At 38.4% G+C, this 23,026-nt stretch overlaps 1 protein-coding gene across 3 annotated transcripts in view; it reads right to left on the bottom strand.

The window, feature by feature from the left end:
- The window catches only part of RABGAP1L (RAB GTPase activating protein 1 like), a 248,515-nt gene that overhangs the window by 161,866 nt on the left and 63,623 nt on the right, over positions 1–23,026 (bottom strand). For all 3 annotated transcript variants that reach the window (XM_032192057.1, XM_032192060.1, XM_032192059.1), the window contains one exon: positions 21,498–21,648. In XM_032192057.1, the coding sequence (XP_032047948.1) occupies positions 21,498–21,648 (151 nt within the window). The remainder of the gene's footprint in view (positions 1–21,497; positions 21,649–23,026) is intronic.

Raw genomic sequence — 23,026 nt, 5'->3', positions numbered from 1 at the left:
TTACAGCCACCACTGCAACCAAATCACCTTCGTGGGGTCACCCCCGGGTGATGGACAACCCTGCAGCACCTGATAGTGCATGCACAGGCCCGAGCTCTGACAACAAGCCCTCACATCACCCAAATACTGCAGGTCTTGTACAAGAAGGCCTAGAGCTGCTCAGCAGGTAAGAGGGAACAGAAAAATCAATGGCAACCTCTGCTGGTTGGTTTTCGCTGCAGGTAGAACGCTTGTTGCCTGAATTGTAATGAAAGGGACAGAGTGATTGAAGAGTAAGGACATCTCAATTCTTTCTTTACGACCAGAGTTCCTCTGCTACAGAAACAAAGGGCCTGCTGTGAGCTGCCAGCGGCTGCAGCACCCGCTGCTGCTCCCGGGGCAAACTGCAGCGGAGTGGCTGCACCAACCTGTACGGGATTTTACTTGCATTTGGAGGCGAGTGAAAATTAAAGCACAAATCAGCTAGTCCTGGTGAGACTACACGATTGCAGCCAGAAGTTTACAAGATTACTGGAACAGTTCATCAGAAGCAGCATGTTAAAAAGCTGTACAGAAAAAGTTTTCACTGGGGAAAGACACATCAGGGATGCTGGCACAGTTCTAAACAAAACGCGCTTCACAATTTCATTTGCATCTAAAGAAAAGGAAGTGAGAAAGAGTAGTTATAGTGGCAGAATCTAATAGGTGTCCCTAGGTAGGTATTTTGCATGCAGCATAAATCCCACAGATGGTGCTGTCCAGGAGGACGAAGCACTCTTCCTTCAAGCTGAATGGAAGCAGTGATTCCACACCTTCTTTGGGAATCATCTAGAAACAACAGAAGTTACCATCCAAAACAGGAGACTCACACCAAAGCACCCTGCTAAAATCAGGAGATGTGAAAGGAACTCGAGCTTCATGTCTGAAAAGAAAGAAAGCCTGTGATAGTTGTAGGGATGGGCATGGCCCTGCAAGGAAGCAAGGGAAAGCTCTGACAGAAACAGCCTGTCCAGAAGTTGACTTAGGAGCTCCGAGCAAGGAAGCAACCTATTTCTCATTTCTCTTATCTGAAAATGAATCCGAATATTGCCATTTTCCAAATCCTTCTCCCCCCTCTTCTTTTTTTTTTTTTTTCATAAGAAAACAGGACTAATGCAAGCAGATCCTGCAATGCACAAAGCAACATCTCTCTCATTGCATCACTCATTTATCCTTTGAAGGCTTCCAAGACTCTGTTAAAATATTGGATTGTCAGCTGGACTAAATGGACTAAATTTCTCTAAAATCTTTTTTAAAGAAAGCCATTGATCAGAGCAGGGAGATGCAGCTGAGAGCATGGGATGCAGAACACAGCAGTTACTTCACAGCTCTCTACCAACTCCTTTTCTTTTGCCCAAGTCTTTGATATTTTCTTCCACCCACCTTCTTCTCAGCCTATAGAACAAAGGTGTCTCTTCAGGTTGCTTTTCTGTGTTGTGGTGGATCAGGAGAGAAAGCTGGGCATGCACGTTTGCAACTATTGTGCAGCCCTTTGTGCTGTTAGTAAACATTTAACACCCCTGAAGTTTGTAGCTTCAGAACTAGCTACAAATGTTATTCATGTATTTAGAAAGTATTAAAAAAATTCTTAAACTGCTACAATTTCCCTTAAAACATTACTACTTATGATCTCATGAATTTTCTGAATTTTACGTTAAAGAACATTTTTGTTCAGGAGAGGGTTCTCAGGATTATGCCATAGCTCCTAGGACAAATGGAACTCACTTCACATGCATTATTTGGAGTGACATATCCCACCAATCTTCCATGCCTCCAACAATATAAATAAAACACCCTGGAATAAGCTATCTATCAAGAAGTGAATTTTCTTCAGGGAATTGCTGTGAAGTGTAATGAATGGTGATAATTAACATTTGTCGAGAATTACACATAGCACCTGCTTGAAAAAACAGTGTTTAGGATTAATGCTGTGTAAGGATGCTATTTACTAACTGACCACATATGATTAAAAAAAAGCCCTAAAATGAACAAAAAATGAAAATGGAAACATGAAAAAAGGTCTTAGGAATGGTATGAAAAGCAAAAAATTATAGAGGTGCCCACAGACAGGATCATGTGGCTGCCATTAAAACTAATCCAACTGTCCTTAAACCAGACATAGCTTTAAAAAAGTTCAGTGGCAAAAGCATGCAGACTCACTAAGCACCAGTGCTCCAGGCAGCCCGATGAAGAGCCCCGACTTTTCCTTTAACTCTTGCTTTTGATTACGTGACTCATGCTTAGTTAGCGGTTTGTGAAAGCATACTTACATTCTAAAAGAGCATGCTTTTCATTCCAAATCGTCCTTCTGCCTTTCAAGCACCATAACAAACCCATGTGCTGTGCAGCTATCCTAGCATAAAACAGTCTGTGTGTGTGGAAATACACTAGAGCAAACAAAATTGAATTAGCTATTAATTACATTGAGCTGCTTTCAAGAGACAATTAAAAGTTACACCTGTTAAATGTATCACAGGGCAAAAGATAGCAATTAAGAGAACTGTAAATAAAGAAATGATGAAACCTAGAGAATAGTCTGAATAGCACAGTATTACCCTTGTCCTATGGGAATCATTCCTCGTGTATTAAAATAATACTGATTTTTTTTTAATAATACTGATTTTAATATCACATTCCTTTAAACTTTTTAGAGGCACATTTTGACCTAGCTGTGCTTTTACTAATACTTTTGTCTGTGTCAAGCCAGGCAGTACATCCTACAGATATGTTCATAACAGTATTCTAAAAATGTATCACAACTGTGCACCATGAGAGAGTATGTTCAAAAGGATTCCAGCTGACTTCACAAAAGCATAAACTCGGTCAGTATTATAATTCCATTTCAGCATACCTATTAAAAAATCACAAACATTATGCTCACCTACTTTGTCTTTCCACATAACGCAAGATAAGTAGTTGTTTTAAACTACAGCATGACCTTTTAAAGGTGATTTTGATTTAAAATGAGTTCAAATGATGAATAATCATTTGCAGTGTTGATTAGGAAGCCAAGCTTTGAGGCTTGCCCAAAAGCAACTACCAAGATGTAAACACAAGGATCAAAACCATATACATGTGTCAGTCTTTCGGAATCACAAGTTTGGATGCAACAAAGAATAAAGTTGAAATACATGCACATATAACTTGCATTCTTCATTGCCTTTAAAAAAAAAAGAAAAGAAAAGAAAAAAAAGAAAAATTGTGCCCAATATTAATTCTTGAAGTTCTTCCAAGAGCACCATCTCTATTTTATCCCTGAAACATACCACTGAGCTCAATGCCAGTGCCACACATCTGCAAACTACTAATGGCCACCACTGCATGTGCTTCCGAATTCTTTTCCATCTCAGTACAATATTATTAACCTTCACAATGACAAACCCATCCTATAAAAGCTCCCAGCGCAACACTGTCAGCTTACTTTTAACAAAAATAGGTGTGTACACAGTATACGGGCTTAGAAGGATGGTGGAAAATACGCTGCATTAATGTGCTACGCATGATTACTGAGAATCTGTGCTGAAAGTTACAACGCACACTGCGTTTGCATGCATAATTTATTTTCTTCTCAAAAATAGTTTTAAATCCTTCAGAATTATCCGCTTCACTCCAGTTCTCTTTTCTAACTAATTGTTAACTGGCAGCTAGCATTGGGTGACGAATTCACAGATGCATGCCAGAAATGGCTTCAATTCCTCTTTTTATGGCCGCAGGCTATATTAAACGGTCCTGGTGCATTTTCCCAGAGCACCCAGCCTAATAAGAAGATGGGCTGGCTGGAAACGCGTGTCTAGTTACACAGACAATTCAGTTTTGATTTGCTTATACAATGGTCATGTTCCACCCTAAACTTTTCTTTTAACAGATTATTTTAAATAGAGCTTCCTCAAGGATAAAAGAGGCGGCTCTAGCTCAGAAAAACACTGCACAAACAGGACAATTAGGAGCAAAAATGACAGCTTTACCTGTTGGTATAGGCAAAATCAGTTAAGAGCTAAAAGATTCAGAATTTGTTTTAGTGCAAAATCTGCCGAGGAACACATGGTACCAATCCCAAATGTGGACTCACTGTTTCCCAAGAAGAAAAAGGTGAAAACCACCCAAGTAAATCTGTGATTTTTAGACAACTATCTTTAAACAATGTGCTACTCGGTATTACTATTCCACCAGTTTTGTGAAGAAATGGAAAAGAGGAGCATGGAAAGAATATGGCATAAAAACTATTTATAAACCGTAATGTGGTACGATTTCTTTTTATGGGTTTTAAGCTCAGCTTCATTTAGACTGAATTTTCCTCCCAGCTGGAACTGCTGAAGAGGTATCACTTAGAGACTCCACACTGCAAGAGAAATATCAGCACACACTTACATCAATACCACGCAGGAGAAAGGATCAGGAACAGTCCTACACCAAGAAGTCTGGAGGGAAAATTTAGCATACAATAGCATCTGAAGTAGACTCACAGATATGGAACCTGGCAGTGACAGATGTTTGAAAATGCCCCTGAAAGCAAGAATTACTGACCTATTTTTTCCTTCCAGAGTTAAAAGTTAGCTAATTCAAGTTTATAAAATCATCTCTCAGCTGGTAACTACATTACAAGTTTAATAACATCTAAATACATTCAACTTCCAGTATCTAGTGAATTTTGTCTTAAACTAGTTTGATTGTATTATATAATGAGGACGTTTATATATAAGTCTAGAAATTGGCACACACAAAATGTTATGTGAGCTGCGAAATTAGTTCTGATATTTTTTTTGAATAAAAATTGGCGTTATTTGCCATATTAGCAAAAGAAAAAAATTAAATTGAACACATACTTTGTCAGTACCGTTAATAGCTTAAATATCCCTTTAATAAAAAAAAAAACAGTAGCAGCAAACTGAAGAACAGAATTTTCCAATTCATGCACTCTGTGTACAGGCCTCTCTTGTTATTATGTCCAAGCAGAGACAATTCAATGAGTTTGCTTTTTAATGCATGTATTCCCCCTCTAAGATTTTCCAAGTATATTTTATCCCATTACCTCATAAAACTTACCACTTATATACATTTAAAAACAGAGGGCTTGTTTATAAATTGATTTTAGGTCTTGCAAAAAGTATTACAAATCTTTTCAGGTCCAAGTATCTGATAAATCTATGCAGCCAAAAAAGGAATACGTGTATCTACATAAGCTTTGCTTCCATGAAACCTCAAAACAAAACAAAACAAAAAAACGATACAATTTCTGTAGGTAAATTACTAAGTACTTCATATTCACTTCGTTTTTAATTTTACCTTACATCTGCACATCAGATGTAGATGTCTTTAATACTAGCATTGAGACATTCCATGTGCACGCATGCCTTAACAACACTCACTGGGCAAATGATGTTGTGGATTGCTAAATCCCAGGCAAAAGACAGCATTTTTGAGAGAATCTAGAAATGTTTTTGGAAAGGACTCTATCAGGGAATACAGAGATCAAGTCTATAGATCAAGTTCAAGTCCAGCTTCTATCACTAATATTAAATTAACTAATAAACCTTTTCCCTTCTGCTCAAAATTGAGCTTTGAAGCTAAACATGAATCTCACAGGGTTTGAAGAGGTATCACATCACACAAGTGCCCCAGCTTGGTAGATAAATACACTGCGCGACATACTGGACTCCAACTAATTGACATTATGCCTGGGAAGGCCACGTGGGAAGAAATGGAAGCAGTGGGTGCTACCTGTTTTATTTGCATAGTATGCCAGTGGCAGTTATTTTTACATGGCCACTGGAATTAATTTGGCTTGAAAAGGCACACAGAATGTTTACTGAACACCCTTCTTCCCAACACGTCTCTTATGTTTGCTGCAAGAGCAAACTGAGCATAATTTGTCCTCATATTTTTAATGAAAGATAGATAAAGAATGACATGACAAAAATGGAGTTATTGGCTGCAAAACAATCTTCCAGTAAGAAAACAAACAAACAAACAGAAAGGACAGCTTTCAACAGAGTAAAGAAAAACACTCCCTATTTCAGCAGCAGTTGCTACATCTTATTTATAGCTATTCTATACAGTGAAATAAAGAGATTGGAAATTACTCAGTTACAGTACTGTAATACACTATATACAATGCATAAAAATAAAATCTCAGTGGTCATTTTCTACAAAAGAAGAGACTACACGCTAATATCTGCATTATTTTTGATGCACAATTTATGAAAACAATCATTAGTCAAAAAACTCCATAAGAAATCAGATAAAGTAGATTAAAAAAAAAAAAAAAATTCAGCTCATGTTCTAACCAAAGTGCTCACAGGGGAAGAGCTTTGCTACATTCCCCTCCCCACCCCCCCCAAAAGGTTATTTGTAAAACAAAGCAAAATAAAAAGTGAGGAAAAAATGGTTACATTCAAAAAGCTATATTTTATTGTTATGGCAACTGATGTGCTAAAAATAAAGAAATAAAGTTGTTATGGCAACTAGAATTTTAAAGGCAGTCAAAAGTAGAATAATCAAACATTCTCTTGGCTTAAAATGTAACGTCTATGACTCAATTTTCAGAACGAGCTTCAGAGACAAGTAGTGTTCCTTTTTTTGACTCTGCTTGGGAGACCACAATTAGCGCAGGTTTCAGATTGCTCTGCAGAGCACAAGGCAGGATGTGAAGGCAAACAGAAAATTGGGCTTTCTGAGTCCCCACACCTCGTGCTCCCTTCTTAATGCCCTGGCAGCCTTAGTGAGCCCTGCATCACACAGCAGCTCATTACCACCATAAACTGCGACTGGACACTATGTCAGCACAGCAATCAGAGAACAATATATAACTGAAAGTTACTTGATGGTTTTAAATCAAGCATTGAAAAGTTCAGGAACACCAGAAGTCCTCTGTCTGAGCAAGCAGAGTTCTGCCCCTTTATATAGATGGGATTATAGACATGGCTATAATTACAAGATAGTACTATACTTAAATTTCTGATACTTGGTTGACCATCTTTACAGGGCTCTTAGCTTACGCAAGGGCTTCGACAGTGCAGCAAAGGCACAGAGAACTCACTCTCCGACAGCCAGCTCTTGACAGGTGCCAAAATTGCCACTTCAATTAAAAAGTTAATAGAACCTTGCACTGTGAAACTTTCCAAGGCTCATAGCCAGATAAGCCTTAATTAATATTAAGCAAAGTATTTAACTGATGTTTCAGAGACTTACGATTTTGAAGAGTAACTTATAATGGAAATCCTTCCACTGGAACCACGCACGTAGCATTTGCTTGCGTTCTCCATGAGGGCTAACATTTTAGCACGGTACCTGCCTTGCACTTGGTCTTCCCTGCTGTTCACCAAGGTTCCTAGTAGCATTACTCAACTCTTCTCTGACCCACATGAAAGCCTTGGCTCTGTCCACCAGAGCTTTCAATGTGCACAGGGTGCATGGCCAAGAATTCTGGTTTGGGCTAAAAGAATCAGATCAAATCCTGCACAGAAATCAAGAGCTGCACCTCGTAAATCAAGCAACGCATAAGGAAGTGCAGCAAGGGTAACAAATTTTTGTGCAGTTTTGCTTCCCCAACCTCCATATTAATCCACAAGATTAGGTGCACAGGAAACTCATTCCCTCTTAGGCATCCCACGAAGCTACAAGTATTTCTAAAGTGCAAATAACAATGCAGGAAAATACATTAATTACAGAAGCTCTTGACTTTGTCACAGATTCACCAAAGGAAACTCCATGTACTAGAGTCGCTATACATAAATTTTCATCAGCAAAGATAAACCTTAGACATAAGAATATCAAAGTTTAAATAAAAATTTCAGAAAGTGTTCTCTGTAATGCCTAGGCGCAAGGAGTCAGGCTGCGTATTCTCAAGGCTTGCTGCTGACTCAACCAGTTACTGAAGACAGAAAACATGCTGTTCTGAGCTTTCTATGAAATTAGTTTCCTCATTGTATAATTTTCTAAAATTAATCAACTGCATGTTTGCCTGAAGTGCAAGTCTTTCAGTTCAAAGAAAATGTGCAGCAGTCCAAATATCATGCCACTTAACTGACAGCTACATTAATCCATCCGGAGGGCACATTTCTTTTTATATCAGATATAGCCATTCTGCACCAAACATATAATATATATAAGCATCCCAAAAGAATATTTATTCTAATTTGTGCAGGCCCATTTTATCCCTAACGCATGTTTTTATATTTGTAATTTTCCATAAAAGAAGAATTTGAGAGCAAGTGATTTTCATAGAAAGGCAAAGGAAATGCTGCAAGGTGTGACAACAGAGACCAAAAGCAGTTTCTGAAATTACAGTTATGAGTTCATTTATTTTTTTTTTTTTTTAAAGGCAGCATCATTCCAAAAGGTGCCACTAATTCCTTTGCCACACAGGTAGTATAACACTTGCCATAACAAGAAGTATAGCTCAAGTGCAGTTTTCCATTAACCCAAAGCTATCTGAAGGCTGCCAGAAGACAGCCCCTTGCTCCTCCTGCCCTGTCCCAGCTGCATGCTCCCATCTCAGCCCATACACCACAGCTACCCGCAGAGGCAGCCTCACTGCCCTGACAGGGAAATGTGGGGAAGGAAGTTTTCTAAATAAAAATCTACAAGCGACCATGATGCAACAGCCTTGTAACTGAAGTAGAAGAAACCTCTTCTGGCAAGCTGACAGCCTGGATAAGGCATAGTCTGAAACTGCACCCCCAAATGAGAAGCTTTAGTTTTAGATTCAGACTGTATATATTGTACTACCTGGTCAGAAAAAGGTTGTATTTTGACACAGGATCACTTCTGAGACCAGCTGGCCACACAAACATGGCTTTATCAAATATGGTATCTGATTAAAAGTGATACAGCTCCATATCACTAATATTCAATTGTCAGCTCGAAAAACATCTGATGAAAATTCACAACCAGAAAAAATTCTTAGCTGCCAAAATATTTGTGTATGTTCACAGAAACCTACATAAAAGATTACTAGGAAGAGTAAATGCACTAGCAGACAGCAATTGTCTCCTTTTAGTTAGTTTACCTCAGCAGCTGTGAATTTGGTACTGATAGGGAAATTACTCTTAATTGGTATGAGTATACTCATCACTACAAAGGGAAAACGTTTATGGGATACAGGCAGTAAATAAGATCTATAGGTCTCTCATTGCCTTCCAAGTGATTGCTGTGAAATGTAGTTAATACTAGCTCATCCCCTTAGAAGAATATCACAGAAAAAGAAAAAATGAGTAGTGATAAAATCCCAAAGTACAATATAAAGAAGTCATACATAAGTTAAGCTTGAAATAGGTATCTGCATTCTCCCCTATATTAAATTCCAGTTGGAATTTAAATGTTGTGTTCATCACGTACGTATGCTTTAATTTTTCTACATGTGCATGTCAAGCCTTTTTTTGGTTGCTGTTGTTGTTACAATTTTAATGTTTGTGAACTGTCCACCGCTGTAGTAAAACGTGCTTTACTAAAGCATTGACCACCACTGTTAGCCTTGATAACAAAGGTATTTTAAGAGACTTCAAACTGTGGTTCCTAAAGAGAAATAGGGGCTACAAAGACAGGGAAGGGCCTAGAGGGGAAGACTTATGAGGAGTGGCTGAGGTCACTTGGCCTGTTCAGCCTGGAGAAGAGGAGGCTGAGGGGAGTCCTCATCACAGCCTACAGCTTCCTCACGAGGGGGAGCAGGCGCTGATCTCTTCTCTTTAGTGACTGGTGATAGGACCCGAGGGAAAGGTGTCAATCTGCGACAGGGGAGGGTCAGGCTGGACATCAGGAAAAGGTTCTTCACTGAGTGAGTGGCTGTGCACTGGAACAGGCTCGCCAGGGACACAGTCACAGCACCAAGCCTGTTGGAGTTTAAGCAGCGTTTGGACTGTGCTCTTAGTAATATGGTCTGATTTTCTTGGGTAGACCTGTGTGGTGCCAGGAGTTGTATTCGATGATTCTTACAGGTCCCTTCCAGTTCGGGATATTCTATGATGCTATGAAATAAAAAGCTAGACATGAAGAGTACTTCGGGATCCTTTGATTCTTAGTGTTCTTTTCTGAGCATCCAGGGCTCTCTAACTCCCATCACATCAAACACTGACACATTGAAACCAGCAATTAGGTAGTCAGCTCTCTTAAAAAGGATTTAGAAACAATAGCTTTCATCAAGCAGGCACAGGAAATACCGCTTATTTTACGAACTGTATTTTGCACCCTTTTCTACGTGAGGAAGTTCAGGACCTCAGATTGGGCTGGTACTCTTATTCCTAAGAATTTAAACAACCTTTCAAAATCATACAACAGAACTTACAGCTTGAATTCAGGCAAAAACCATTCAAACGCAATTCAGATTTTCAAGAAAATCCTTTTTAGATGGAATCACCGCACTGGGATCCACTGTGGCAGTTCTGCATGCAGCTGACACACAAATGGCCTTCCAATTCACATGTCAGATTCAGGCTGTCCCAGATTTCTCCCAAAGACTAATGCCACTATTAATTTATACACGCAATAACAGAAATTAGTCAGCCTTATAAACAAGGCATTTAAAATACAATTACTGCGTTTTTCAGTGCAGTCTTCCAACTCCTAGACTGCAGATCCTATATATATCGCTGAACTCCTCTCAAACTAACTGCTCCGTTACAGTAACATATGCAAAATGATGCTTCGTCTCCTCCAGTCACCGTCAGATAACTCCAGCCCTTGAGTAACGCAGCCTCCCGAACTCCAGATACCCAACCTCTGTTTGAGAGCAAGGCATGGTTAAGAAGTTGGCATACAAAGAATTTCAAATGAAAGGTGATACCCTGAGGAGGCTGACTTAAAAAGAAAAAAAATATGTATATTGTCAGGAATTGCAGTGCTCTTGCAATTGTCCACACACAACTATTTGATATGGTGTAGGGCACTGTTCAGATTAAGCAGAAAGATGCAGGCACAGGATACATATGCATTGCAGAAAGACAACACGCTGCAGAGAACTTCAGAAAGGAGCAGCACAGAACACTGACACCTCTACCGAATTCTGCTGTGGCTGCTCTCTCAGCATCAACATCATTACTGCTACAGGAAAACTGAACACCTCTTAACAAACCAGTATGCAAGTTAACCCAGGATATCTAGTAGCATTTTATCTACAGAGGGGCATCAGGGATTTTAGGAACAAGCTCTGAGGCGCAAAGAATTTACCAGAACTACCAGCTCTTATTGCTCGCTACATTGTAAAGATACAGCAAGACACTGAGACATCCCTGCTTCATCTTGCCCAACAAAATGCTATTATCAGCATATATATACTATACATATATTGCATATATGCTATACACACACACAGAGTTGATGAGAATATCAATTTAAGTATCAATTCTTCCAGTAACCATCATTTAAACCCACTCAGGCCATAATACTGTTACTATCATTCTATTTTAAGTGATGAACAACTGCGCTCCCCTACTTCTGCAGATAACAGATTATAAAGTCACAGAGACCACAGCAGAACATGGTCTCCAAGAGGACAAATGCAAATCTCATTTGCACTCTACCCTTCAGAACAAATGTGTTAATTTATAGCATTTTAGAGCTAGTAGGTCGTACAGTGTCCCAAGAGCCCGGAATTGCATTGTGTCGTTTTAATGCTATCATAAGTGGTTATGTACAAAAAAATTGCAAGAGAATTCTTTATGTTTTATACCTCAAATATCATGCATAAAGGTTAAAATTATTATTAAATAAAAATTATTAATGGATGCTATTCCTTTTTTTCCTGAAAAGAGCTGTCATTAAACATAAGAATTTCTTTTAACATGAAGAGTGAACACAAGATTTTCATTTTGCGCACACAAAAATTGAAAGATTTTCTCCAGATGAGCTATAAATGAATCAAAACTTGACAAATTAAATTCACCTTAGGGACACTTTATTCCTGAATTTGTAACAGAAGTATTAACATTTACTATGAAACTAGGTACCTTGGTACATTCGTAATAAACTAAACCTTTTATCTGAAGTCTGAATTTAAATGAAGCTATTTAAAGAATTAAAACTTCTGTCAACCTCTGCTCTTCAGAGGCAATACTTCCTTATTAATTTCTGTAAGTATTTTCAGTTCATCTCTAATTTATTATTCCACAACATGCAGCACCACTAAAATAATTCAAACAAGCAGAAAACCAACCACAAGGAATAACAGCTCAGCTTATACCAAAAATGAGGCGTCCTATCAATCCAACCACCATATGGTCTTATCCTTCTCTACAAAACACATAAAATTAACAAAATGTCAAGAATCTACATGCCACAAAATGAACAATGTAAGTTTAACAAAATTGGTAAGTAAAAGTTATCCTAGCCCTCCCCTTTTTCAGGGAAGGTAGGGGTAAGTAAAGCTTGTGAATCTGCCTATACATATTGAATAAATTGAATTTAAAACAAACATGAAACTGGAAATGTTACATACACATCTCTCAGTGATCCGTTCCTCTACAGTTATTTTACTTCATATCTAAGCATCTAATTAAAAAAGCAATAAAACAAGTAGTATTCATTCTGGTCAAATAAAAAATGTTTTTCTTAATACCTGATCCTCATAACGCTTATTTTTAAATAACTGAGAAGCATATAACTATACCATTCTTGATACCTAATCTCTTTAGAAGTGAAGCAAAACCTTTTCTAGTTAGCATAAAAAAAAATAAGATAAAAAATGCTAGAACAACAAAAATATTACAGCTTGGCATTTTCCAAAGTATTACCATTGAAATTTCCCACTGATTGTTAAAAAGACAACATGGAGACGGGCATGCTGTGTCTGTAGTATCTGTAACCACATGCAGAGCTCAGAGGATACTGGATGCTCCCCACTGAACAGGGCAGAAAACGCAGATTAGAATTATAGAAGTATTAAGGTTGGAAAAGACCTCCAAGATCATCAACCATCACCCCACCACCAATGCTACCCCCTAAACCATGTCCCTAAGCACCATGTCCAACCTCTCCTTCAATACTCCCAGGCTGTTATTGCTTTTAAAACCTTTGCTTTTAATACTAGGAACAGTCAAAAAACAGCTGGCATCTAAAACACTCATTACGTAAATTACAGTGGCAAACTTACCAACAGGTCAATAGCCACGGCCCCTATCAGCGTGGACAAGCTTCTCAGAAGTCTGTCATCTCTGTCATCCACACCAGCCCTGGAGCTGGCCTTTCACTGGATGCCCTTTGGCATGCTTTACACACTCAGCACATTTTAATTACTCTTGTGAAAGTTTTTCAAACGTACTATGAAAAGTACAAGCAAGAGCTGTTCTACTTCATTATTTCCAAAGTAATACAGAACACTGTCACTGTAAAACATTACTTCAGGTTTCCATGGCTGCTGGCTTGTGTCTCTTCTGCTCCCGATTACACTCTATTTTTGTTCCGCTCTTTTTCCAGACACCATTACCTTTTCCTCTTGCATCTACCCAGAACAAAGTAGCTGTTCCACAGCATATGCAAACCATACTTACACTATCACTTGTCTATGCAGCTCTCAAGAGCAGCCTTTATAATACCCTAAAAGTGAGTTATGAAATTACTTTTTCGTAATTGAATGTTAGCAAGGCTGAACAGGCAGCAATGAGGCCTAAAGGCCTTTAGTGTAAACACCAGAAATTTACTTTGTCCTCTCAGCTCTGATGCAATGCATATTCTTTTTGTTGCCTTTTTATCAGGGGCTGTGTCCTGTACGCATTTCTGATCCTTCGGTTCTGTTTTGAAATCTCCATCACTGCACAAAACTGCCTCATCATAACTAGTTACCCGGGAGGACAACTCCAACTCACATGCTTTGTCAAGATCTTGGTGTGCTCATATGTTTTCATCAGTCTCCAGGCAATCATTTATAGTGTTTGTAGACAAAGTAGCTACCTCCTTCATGCATTTGAGAAATGGTACCGTTTCTTTGTTGCTACCAACAGTAAGGCCCTAGCATCTGCAGCCTTAACACTAAACGCTTCCTGGATTTTAAGTGCCAAATGAAGATATCAGACTGTGGAAACAGGTTAGTGCATTTTTCATCAGGAATTTTATGTTCTTCCTATTCTAATGGACACGTATTTGAATCAGGGTCACACAAAGCATAGATATGTACTCTTTTTTTTTTTTTTAAACCACTTGTAGAACACTCTTGATTTACAAAAGTCGGTGATTCAAAGAAAATAATTTTTAAGACCTCCAGGTTTTAAAGCTTGTCTGCCTACTCTTGGGCTGCATTGTCTTTCATTATTATTTACTGCTTTAGAGAATTTGGAGATGCGTTAAGGAAGGCTGCAGTATAAGTGCAAATTGATTGGACTAAATATAATATAGTGAATAAGCTGCATTTAATAACACATCAGAAAATGCTTAAGCAGTCATTTATTATTATTATTATTATTATTATTTATTTATTTATTTTTACAAATGCATTAAGTTGTTGCACTTTGCGCAGAAGCATAAACTCACCCATTTTCACTGAGGACAAAGATACAGAATTCTAAACACAAATATTTGCCACAAAAATACTCTAATGTTTCAGTCCATTAACCAACCTGCTGTGGCAGCTGGTGAACAGTCATCTTTTTAATTAGCCTCCCTTACTGATTAATTAGTCTCAGAACACTGAGCAGTGGAACCCTGCACGATGCCATTGGGACAAAAGATATTCCCCTTCCTACTGCTAACCTAATAACCTTTGGTATAGCTGCAAATAACAAGCTTGATTAATTTTCTACTCCAAGCAAAACAGTCTTCCTAAATAAGTAATCCTCTCAAACCATGGCTAAACTATTTCACACAAATAAAAAAGCAGTGACATCACAGCACCAGTTTCCAAGTCAACTACATTTACATGGACAGAATGGTTCATTTGTAATCTCCTCCACATTCTATTTCTACCTATGCTAACAAGCAAGCACTAAAAGAAAATAAAGCAAATATTACATATGAAACAAAGAAGCAAATACCCTTTTTACTTTGGAACAGTGTCAGTAATTTCAAAGTGTTAAAGGGAAACATTTCTGTATTGAGTTTACATGAAAGTTCATCTTCAATCCTTTGAGATCTTTTTGGAGACAGATGCACCAAGAAAAACAGTTTAATGAAGTTAATTCAATGGCTATGCTTAAGCAGATGATGAAACTTCAACAACACTACTTGCTAATTTTACCTATCCCATTTTTAACTTTTACTTTTGGACAAGAGATTACCATTACACTTCTGGGATAAGATGCTGACACCCGTTCTTCAGACGTCCCACAGCCCTACTACAATGAAAACACTTGTGTTCTGAGAAGGTGCTTAGAACAATGAAACTGGGCTTATTCAAATGTTTTTCTCTACTGTAACTCTTAGAGATTTGTAACAGAAGTCTTAAGATCGATCTGAAAGAAGCACGAATGGCAGCATCTGCTTGCAAAAGCACCAGAAGAAACAATAGAGACAGGGCTAGGAGAAGGACAAGCGCTGACACACAATGGGCAGAAGAAACAGCAGCCCAAGTGGCAGACGAGAAGCGTCCTGCCACACCTCAAGCAGAAGGCCGCACGCTGCTCAGGCCCCACGAGAGATGCCCAGCCAGCTGGAGAGGGCAGCAAAGCCACCACGCACCAGCCCTGCCACCAGGACAGGCCGCAAGCCTCCAACGCACCCGCAAGGAGGAAGCGGAGGCGAGGGGCAGCGACGTGACTGATCCAGAGGCTGAAGAAAGCAAGCTTTGTGGGAAAGGACTGTGCCATAAGAAATGCCCCGCTCTTAAAGAGGGCAAAAAACTTGTTAAAAATAAAAGTTTGTTGAGAATAACCAAGATAAACCCAGGAGATGTAGGGAGCACTTCACAGCCAGCATCCCTTGTCCTCCACGCATCACACAGCTGACCCTGGCCAATGCAGCCAGGCGCACACACCTCAGGGCTTCTGAGTACATGGGTACGAGAAATTTAGTATATTAGTATAAGCAATATGTAAAGTGCAATTTCATTCTTGAATGCAGACTGCTTCTATTTGCCATAAGTTACTATTCTTTCCAGCAAACAAGTGTTAATCTTTAATTTTGTACCTGGACCTGCAGAACTTAATTTGAAAGGTATACAGACGTAGGAAATCATACCGTTGTTTTTGTTTGGTTTGGGTTTTGGTGTTTATTTTTTATTTATTCACTCCTTTAAAATGAGAGGATGTGTCTTGTAGGAGTCAGAAATTCCAGTACTGGTCAGAAAAGAAATAATAAACTATGTATATTAGCTCTAAATCAGCTAGATGCCCTAACAAACTTCCATATAGCTGGTCCTTACTGCAAGAGAATTTTACTTCAGTGTGATTAGTACTGATTTAAAATAACCACATTACTGACATAAATTATTTTCATGATTCGACAATATATAATCCCCAAATCAAAACATCTCATATTTGCTTTGAGATTTGGGAAAATTCTCCAGATTTTCACTCTACTGTAGAATGACTTGGTATGTTATTGGCCCAGACAGAAACCAACATTACACAGTCAGCACACAAAGCTATTTTTTGGCCAGCTCTTCTCAAGCTTGACCTTTTAATTAGTTATTATCTCTAACTGTTCTGGGCACATGCTCATATTGCCAAAGGTAATTATGACAACAAACAATCTTATTTTTGGTTCTCTTGAAAGTCATTTGGAAGGACAGACATATAGTCTTTCTTTAAGCCTTTTGACTCAAAATCATCAGCCATTTCAAAAATTGGCATTCACATTCATACGTCAACTTTCGTTGCTCTTGAGTAACGCATTACTACCAAAGCCTAGTTCATCTGAAACCAGGCTTCTTGCTCTGATTCTAGTGAGGGAAAAGAAAAATGAGAATTGAAGAGAGATTTTGTTTTCTTAATCCAGAGAATCAGCAGCATTTCAAACTTCTCTGCATATGCTGTTAAATTAACTTTATACATACTGCTCGTTTCTTAGTGGAAATCAGATTGTAAATGGAAGATCTCTTACTGAGGAATTATACTATTAACCAAATCATAAATCTTGGCTCAGAAGGATCCATCCCAAAGTTTTCAAACTACAGAACGTGAGTGGCTGTTTTCTTTTTCCGTTTTCTTTATTTTACATAAGCAACTCCATATAGCCCTGACACGTGTTGCTTTCTAAACTTAAGAAAAAGGACCTGAAAGAAGGTAGTTTCAACAGTAACAGTGCTAAGGAATAGGAACCCAGTAACCCATAACACTGAAAAGGTGAATAGAAGCCTTGCCCTACAAACTCAACAGGGAAAACACATGCAAGAAGGAAAACATCTAAAATACAAAAGCAAAACATTATTAATGGGCAGCATAAATGTAAGAAATAAAACATCTGTTCCATTTCAAATGTAACAAGTGCACTTTAGTAAGTTGCTTTATTACCACCATCAAGTGGCAACAGATTTCTAGTAATTTAGCATCAACAATGCCTGACACCCATTCTGACAGGGACAGAGCCTTCAACTGTAATGAGGCAGACAAACTGTGGCTTGCTGGTGGTTAGTTTATGGGAGTTCAAAATATATCTCATCATTGGAGCAGTCCACCTAAGCATCTTGAGAGGGACCACAAAGGTGAACGTGAAACACTGCCAAGGTAAGCAGGAGAAAAAACTCCCTCAACAAAGTGACCCTCACTTGTGCATCTGTTCTTCTATCTGCCTTCATCTAACAAATGGGCCTGACATGCTTTTACAAAAGCTCTATATACCAGCATTACCCCTTCATTATCATCACATATATTACCCCTTCATTATCATCACATAAGCAGTGCTGTCACACTGTTTTGCCTTCGTTTTTCCCCTTAAGAGAGAGAAATACATATTTCTCTCTTCTAACGTATGTTTTCTTTTCCCCTCTCTGTGCTGTACCACATGCAGCAGGGTCAAAAGCCTATGGCACGCATACCAGAAAGGTAACTAAGGAAGATTCTGTCATACAGTGCAGATTTACATATATGCCAGAAGGGAAACAGCTGCCAAATCACAACTCCTACTCTCTAAAATTGTATGCAAGGCCTGCTATTGTGCTCCAGTAAAGATTTCTAAGAGGCCCAGAGAAATCACCAAGCTGGAACTCAGCAGGAGATGTAAGAAATGTTTCTGTGAGCAGAAGTATTTCTGTATCCCTGCCCTCCTAGAACTCCAAACTCAGCCAGAAATGGGGAACGTATCAGCGTGTGAAGACCCTGGTATGAGAATGGAAACTCAGTTCACTAGGACGTTCTTGACTGTCAGCCTCCAGTGCACAAGATGAACATGGGACGTGCCTCTTGGAGATGGTATGGCACTCATTTTTCTTACAGGACGGAGATTTTGTTTTCCTTTGTGCTGAAGTGAAACACTAAAACAAATCCCAAATTACTCACTCTCTTACACAACACACTGAAAAAAGCAGTTTTCTAACAGAAAAACTCTGCAGTAGATTTCAGAGCTCTGCACAGTGATGAATACATATATATAATATATATATATACACGCACACACGCATGCTGTAACATGCACACCAGATTTGTCAAGTGATGTGAATAATAGTTGGCCAATCTAACATATCACTTCTGCACAAACTGCATGCAATTGGCATAAAACAACAAATGTCTATATCACAATCTCTGAAGTAAATTTAAATGTTGAGACTCTGCTATCATTCAGTTCATCACAAGGGACACATTTTCAGCCTGCCAACAACACTGTTTTCCTCCATTAGTAAGCAGTTTTACCAGAACTTAACCAGCAACACTGGAGTAGTTTTAAAGTTCCTTTAAAGTCCCAGCATTTAACATAGTTCTCTCTGATCCCCAGAAACTGAAGTCACAAATTAGGCATCATATGTTCAATACTGGTAATTCCAGCTACTGGGTTTAACATTCAACTCGTGACAGTGAAATGACAGTTTTCAAGACTTGTTCCTCAAGTTAGGCCTCTAAAATTTACTTTAGAAAAAAAATTTACATCTCATATAAACAAAGATGCTTTTAAAGTCAAGCCTCACTCAACAAAACTGTCCAGTATTCCTTACCTTACTAGTAACAGCTAATGTGTTAATGACCACAGTGCTCTATACCCTTTCACTACGAATGACACAATTTAGCTGTGTTATTTTGATCACCAGGCCAAAAACAAACAAACAAACAAAAAACCCTGCACCTGTATAAATGTACTTTCTTACAAATCTCCAGGCACAGAGATTTTTCCACCAGGGCGTTCAGAGAGGGCTCTGCTGGAAGAGCTGTTACAAAGAGCTAGAAAATTGAGCAGCATGGGACACGGCATCAAACTTCCAAGGCAAGCCAGCTGTAGCAGGGAGCTGTCAAAGGAAGAGCCATACAAGGAGGGAAGCAGGCAGTGGGTTCAGGTTCAGCTGTTGATCCTGCTTCTTATATCTCAGTGCACTCGATCCTCAGGACTGCCCAGTGCAGAACCCTGCCATCTCTTACCGCCTTGGGCTGTCTTACAGAAATGTGCTCAAGGATGCCCACGCTTACAGAATACTGAATGGTCAAGACACACGCAAAAACATCAGAAGTGAGCCTAATTAAGACAGAGACAATATAGCAGAATGACCAAAATACAAGGAGACAATGAATCTGTCCAGACTCATGAGTAAACCGAAAGAATCAAAATTAAAGCTATGCATTTGATGGGAAGAATAGTTAATTATGGAAAAAATCAAGTACACATTTGTATATTGGGATGGTAGCATACAATGAAGAAAAAAATCAGTTCTGCTTTTTCATACAGAAGTGAACAATGAATACTCAATAAATCTGTTTAACATGCATCTCATTATTGATACACTTAAGATCTACTACTACACTATTACAAAAATTTTAGTCGGATTCAGAGAATATATATATGCCTATTTATTTATAAAGAGCCTAATTCACATTATAAGCACACCAAAATGAAACAGACAAGTGTTTCCAACACACCTAACGTTAGCTATTCCTCAAAACATACCTTATTTTTGCTTTGGCATAGTATTTCTCTTGTTCATTTCTTTTCATGAATCCTTTAATCTAATGTATGCCAAATGGTGTAGGCACCAGCAATTACATACAGTCAGACAATCCAAGAAAGTTGGATTTCAGAATAAAAGTGTTTTACTTTAGAAGAAAACTGAGTTTGCACAAATGCTTCAGAATAGAATTTAATTTTATAATCCATACCAGTGTATTTTTTTTTTTTATATTAAATACTATATGCAATATCGTCTTCCAACATAACGTCACTGAAATATTTCTGCCATGAAAAGGACAAATGTAGCAAGGTATTTTTAAGGCATGAGGCCCTAGCTTCAAGATCAGGATTGTATTTTAGAAGTTTTCCACTCCCTCCTCCGCTGTGCAACAAACATCTTCCCCACTTTTGGAAAGCAAGGGCAAAATAATGGAGGTGGTTTTGATGCAACATGCAGCTGACAGATGTCCTGTGAATGGTTCCTAAGGAAAATATAACCTAGCTACCACGTCAAAAAGAAAGGTTTACACTATCAAAATACCTTTATTAGTAAAGGAAAAAGAAGCCATGATGACAAATCTCACTCCAGGGACACTCTTAAACTTTAGTAAGAAAGCTGGTAGATCAGATTAGGAGGGCAAGCATCAAAAAGATGTCACAACATTATGAAACGAAGTGTTTACTGTACCCCAGAACTTGCGCATGGACAGATGGTCCCTTCTCCAGCTAACAAATCCAACACTTTCTTTGAGCAACATGTAGAGAGTATCTTCATCTCTTTGTGTCATTATGACCATTTTTGATACCACTTTTTTCCTCAGAGTGCGTAAGCACCCTGCCTTGCAAGAATTTTAGGACTACAGTGAGGGTACTTCCTGAAACTGAACAGAGTTTTTGCTAGTACAGTGGTTCTCAATCTTTAAATCACAGCTATAAGCACTTTGGAACAGGCTACAGACAACTTGAAGTGGTTATTAACTGCACTGGCAGCATTAGCATACAGAACAGGAGATTCCTGACAAGATTCTCTTCTCAAGCTGCCTGTACAGCAAGGAGAGTAGCTCCTGCTAAGTAAAATACCTCTAAATTTCTTTTATAAATAAACAACAAAATAAAAACCCCACAAGCTTGCTTTCTTATTTGTTACTAAAGCAAAACCAAAATGAAACAGTAAACTGAAGTATGCAGTGAACAGAAATTGCTGAAAAAAACATGAAGTTAAAAAACAACACCACCAAACAACAAGCTGATGTGCTTATTATCATCACAGCAAGTGCATAGAAAGCTAAATGTCAAGTATTACTACAGATATAGGTCAGCAATTTCCATTGTTAATGCCATTCAGCAGGTACCCATGGCAGGAGGTAAAGTCACCTAATCACAACTTCAGTTGCTTCAAACAAGTCAAACTGTTTCACTCTTCTGCTGCTTTGCCACTGAAAAAAATTGCTGCCAGTGTAATTCATTTTAACTGAGTAAAATGCCAAAAAAAAAAAAAAAAAAAAAAAAAAAAAACAAGAAAAAAAGTCACTTACCATTGTGATGAGAATTCTGTATTTGTCCAGCATCGCCTGGTTGTCATGGCATCCTGCCAGCAACTGCCAAACCTCTGCCCTCAGCGCTTCGGGAACACCTCTTTTCACCAGTGCAGATAATCCATTAGGTCTCACGACAAGGTTATTGTGCCTAAGAAACAGACAATCATTCATCTATTACTCTACAGAAACAGATATCAAGATACAAATATGAGAAGTTTTCCAACTTTCCAATGTTACTCCGAAAATTAAGAGTGATCAACTGACAAATAAATAATTCTTGTACTGCTCATACTAAACTAGTATTCTTCAGATGGGAAGAAAAATTGCTGCAAGGATTTACAATAACCACCAGCAGCAGAACATAGCGATTTCCAAAATTAATCCTGGGAGGATTAGAGATATTAATTAGAACAATAAACAATTGCAGAAATTGATCTAAACTGGCTAATAAAGAACAATTTGAATTGAAAGAGAGGACTATGCTATCTGTGAAAACAGTTCGATCTAAATATTTCTTCAATGTATATGTTTAGCATAGGTTAAAAAAATGAAAGGAAAAATAATCCGTACAGGGGAAAAAAATTTGGAAAACAACTAAAAGGTGATTTTAAGAGTACTAATGCAAAGGTTCAAGTTGAAGTTTTTACACTTAATGCCAAGAGGATATTGCAAGCCCCACAAAGCAGTAGCCCTTGCACACAGCTTTGCGAAATCCCAGCTCTCCAAACACACCTGCTAGTGGGCTGCGCTGGCATTTTACTACCTGCTTGTACACACCAAACAACGCTGGAGCACACTTCCAGGCTGACTCCCCAGCAGCACATAATTCGTCCTACAAAAATCGGGTGTATACAGCCACCAGAAGGCTGTAATCAGACCCGTTGGATACTGAAGATCACGTATTTTCCAAACATAAACTAGTTACTGAGCCCATACCTTTAGGAGATGATTACTGCACACGATATTGCTGAGCTTTCAGTCACAGATATTTAAAAAGTCTTTTTGAGATAATGGTGTTTACTGACGTAGATTAAACCTGGCTTTGACTGGTTATGGCAATTTTCATAACAATGCAGCAGGAAGAATGCATGCATTGGCTCTATCTTGTCTAATGTAGGAAATGCTGACAACAATTTGCTTCGTTATTGTTTTGACCATTGTTATGTTTCTCATTTTTACTGGTAGGAGAACAGTGAGAATGGCAGTTTAGCCAAATTCTACCAAGCTGCCACTGAATTACATAAACTACATAACCCATAATTTGACCCTCAATTTTCTGTAAATGTTTAGAGTACTCATTCTTTGAAACAGGTCATTAGTATGTGAACAGTTTACCACTATAGTTTAAATTTAAAATGTGCTCTAAATAATTTCCTTTTTCCCATGCTCAGAGGACGATATCCATGATATACTCGTCCCAAATCACTGGGAAATGGGGGTGGAGGGAGAAACTTGTTCTATAATGCCCTTACTCTGTTCAGCACAGTAACTATCTGTATTTGTAAGCGTGTAGTGCAACACAAATC

Source organism: Aythya fuligula, chromosome 8, assembly GCF_009819795.1.
Source record: "Aythya fuligula isolate bAytFul2 chromosome 8, bAytFul2.pri, whole genome shotgun sequence".
Lineage (NCBI taxonomy): Eukaryota > Metazoa > Chordata > Aves > Anseriformes > Anatidae > Aythya > Aythya fuligula.
Note: the sequence above shows the minus strand (reverse complement) of the source record. Positions and strands in the feature narration are given on the sequence as shown.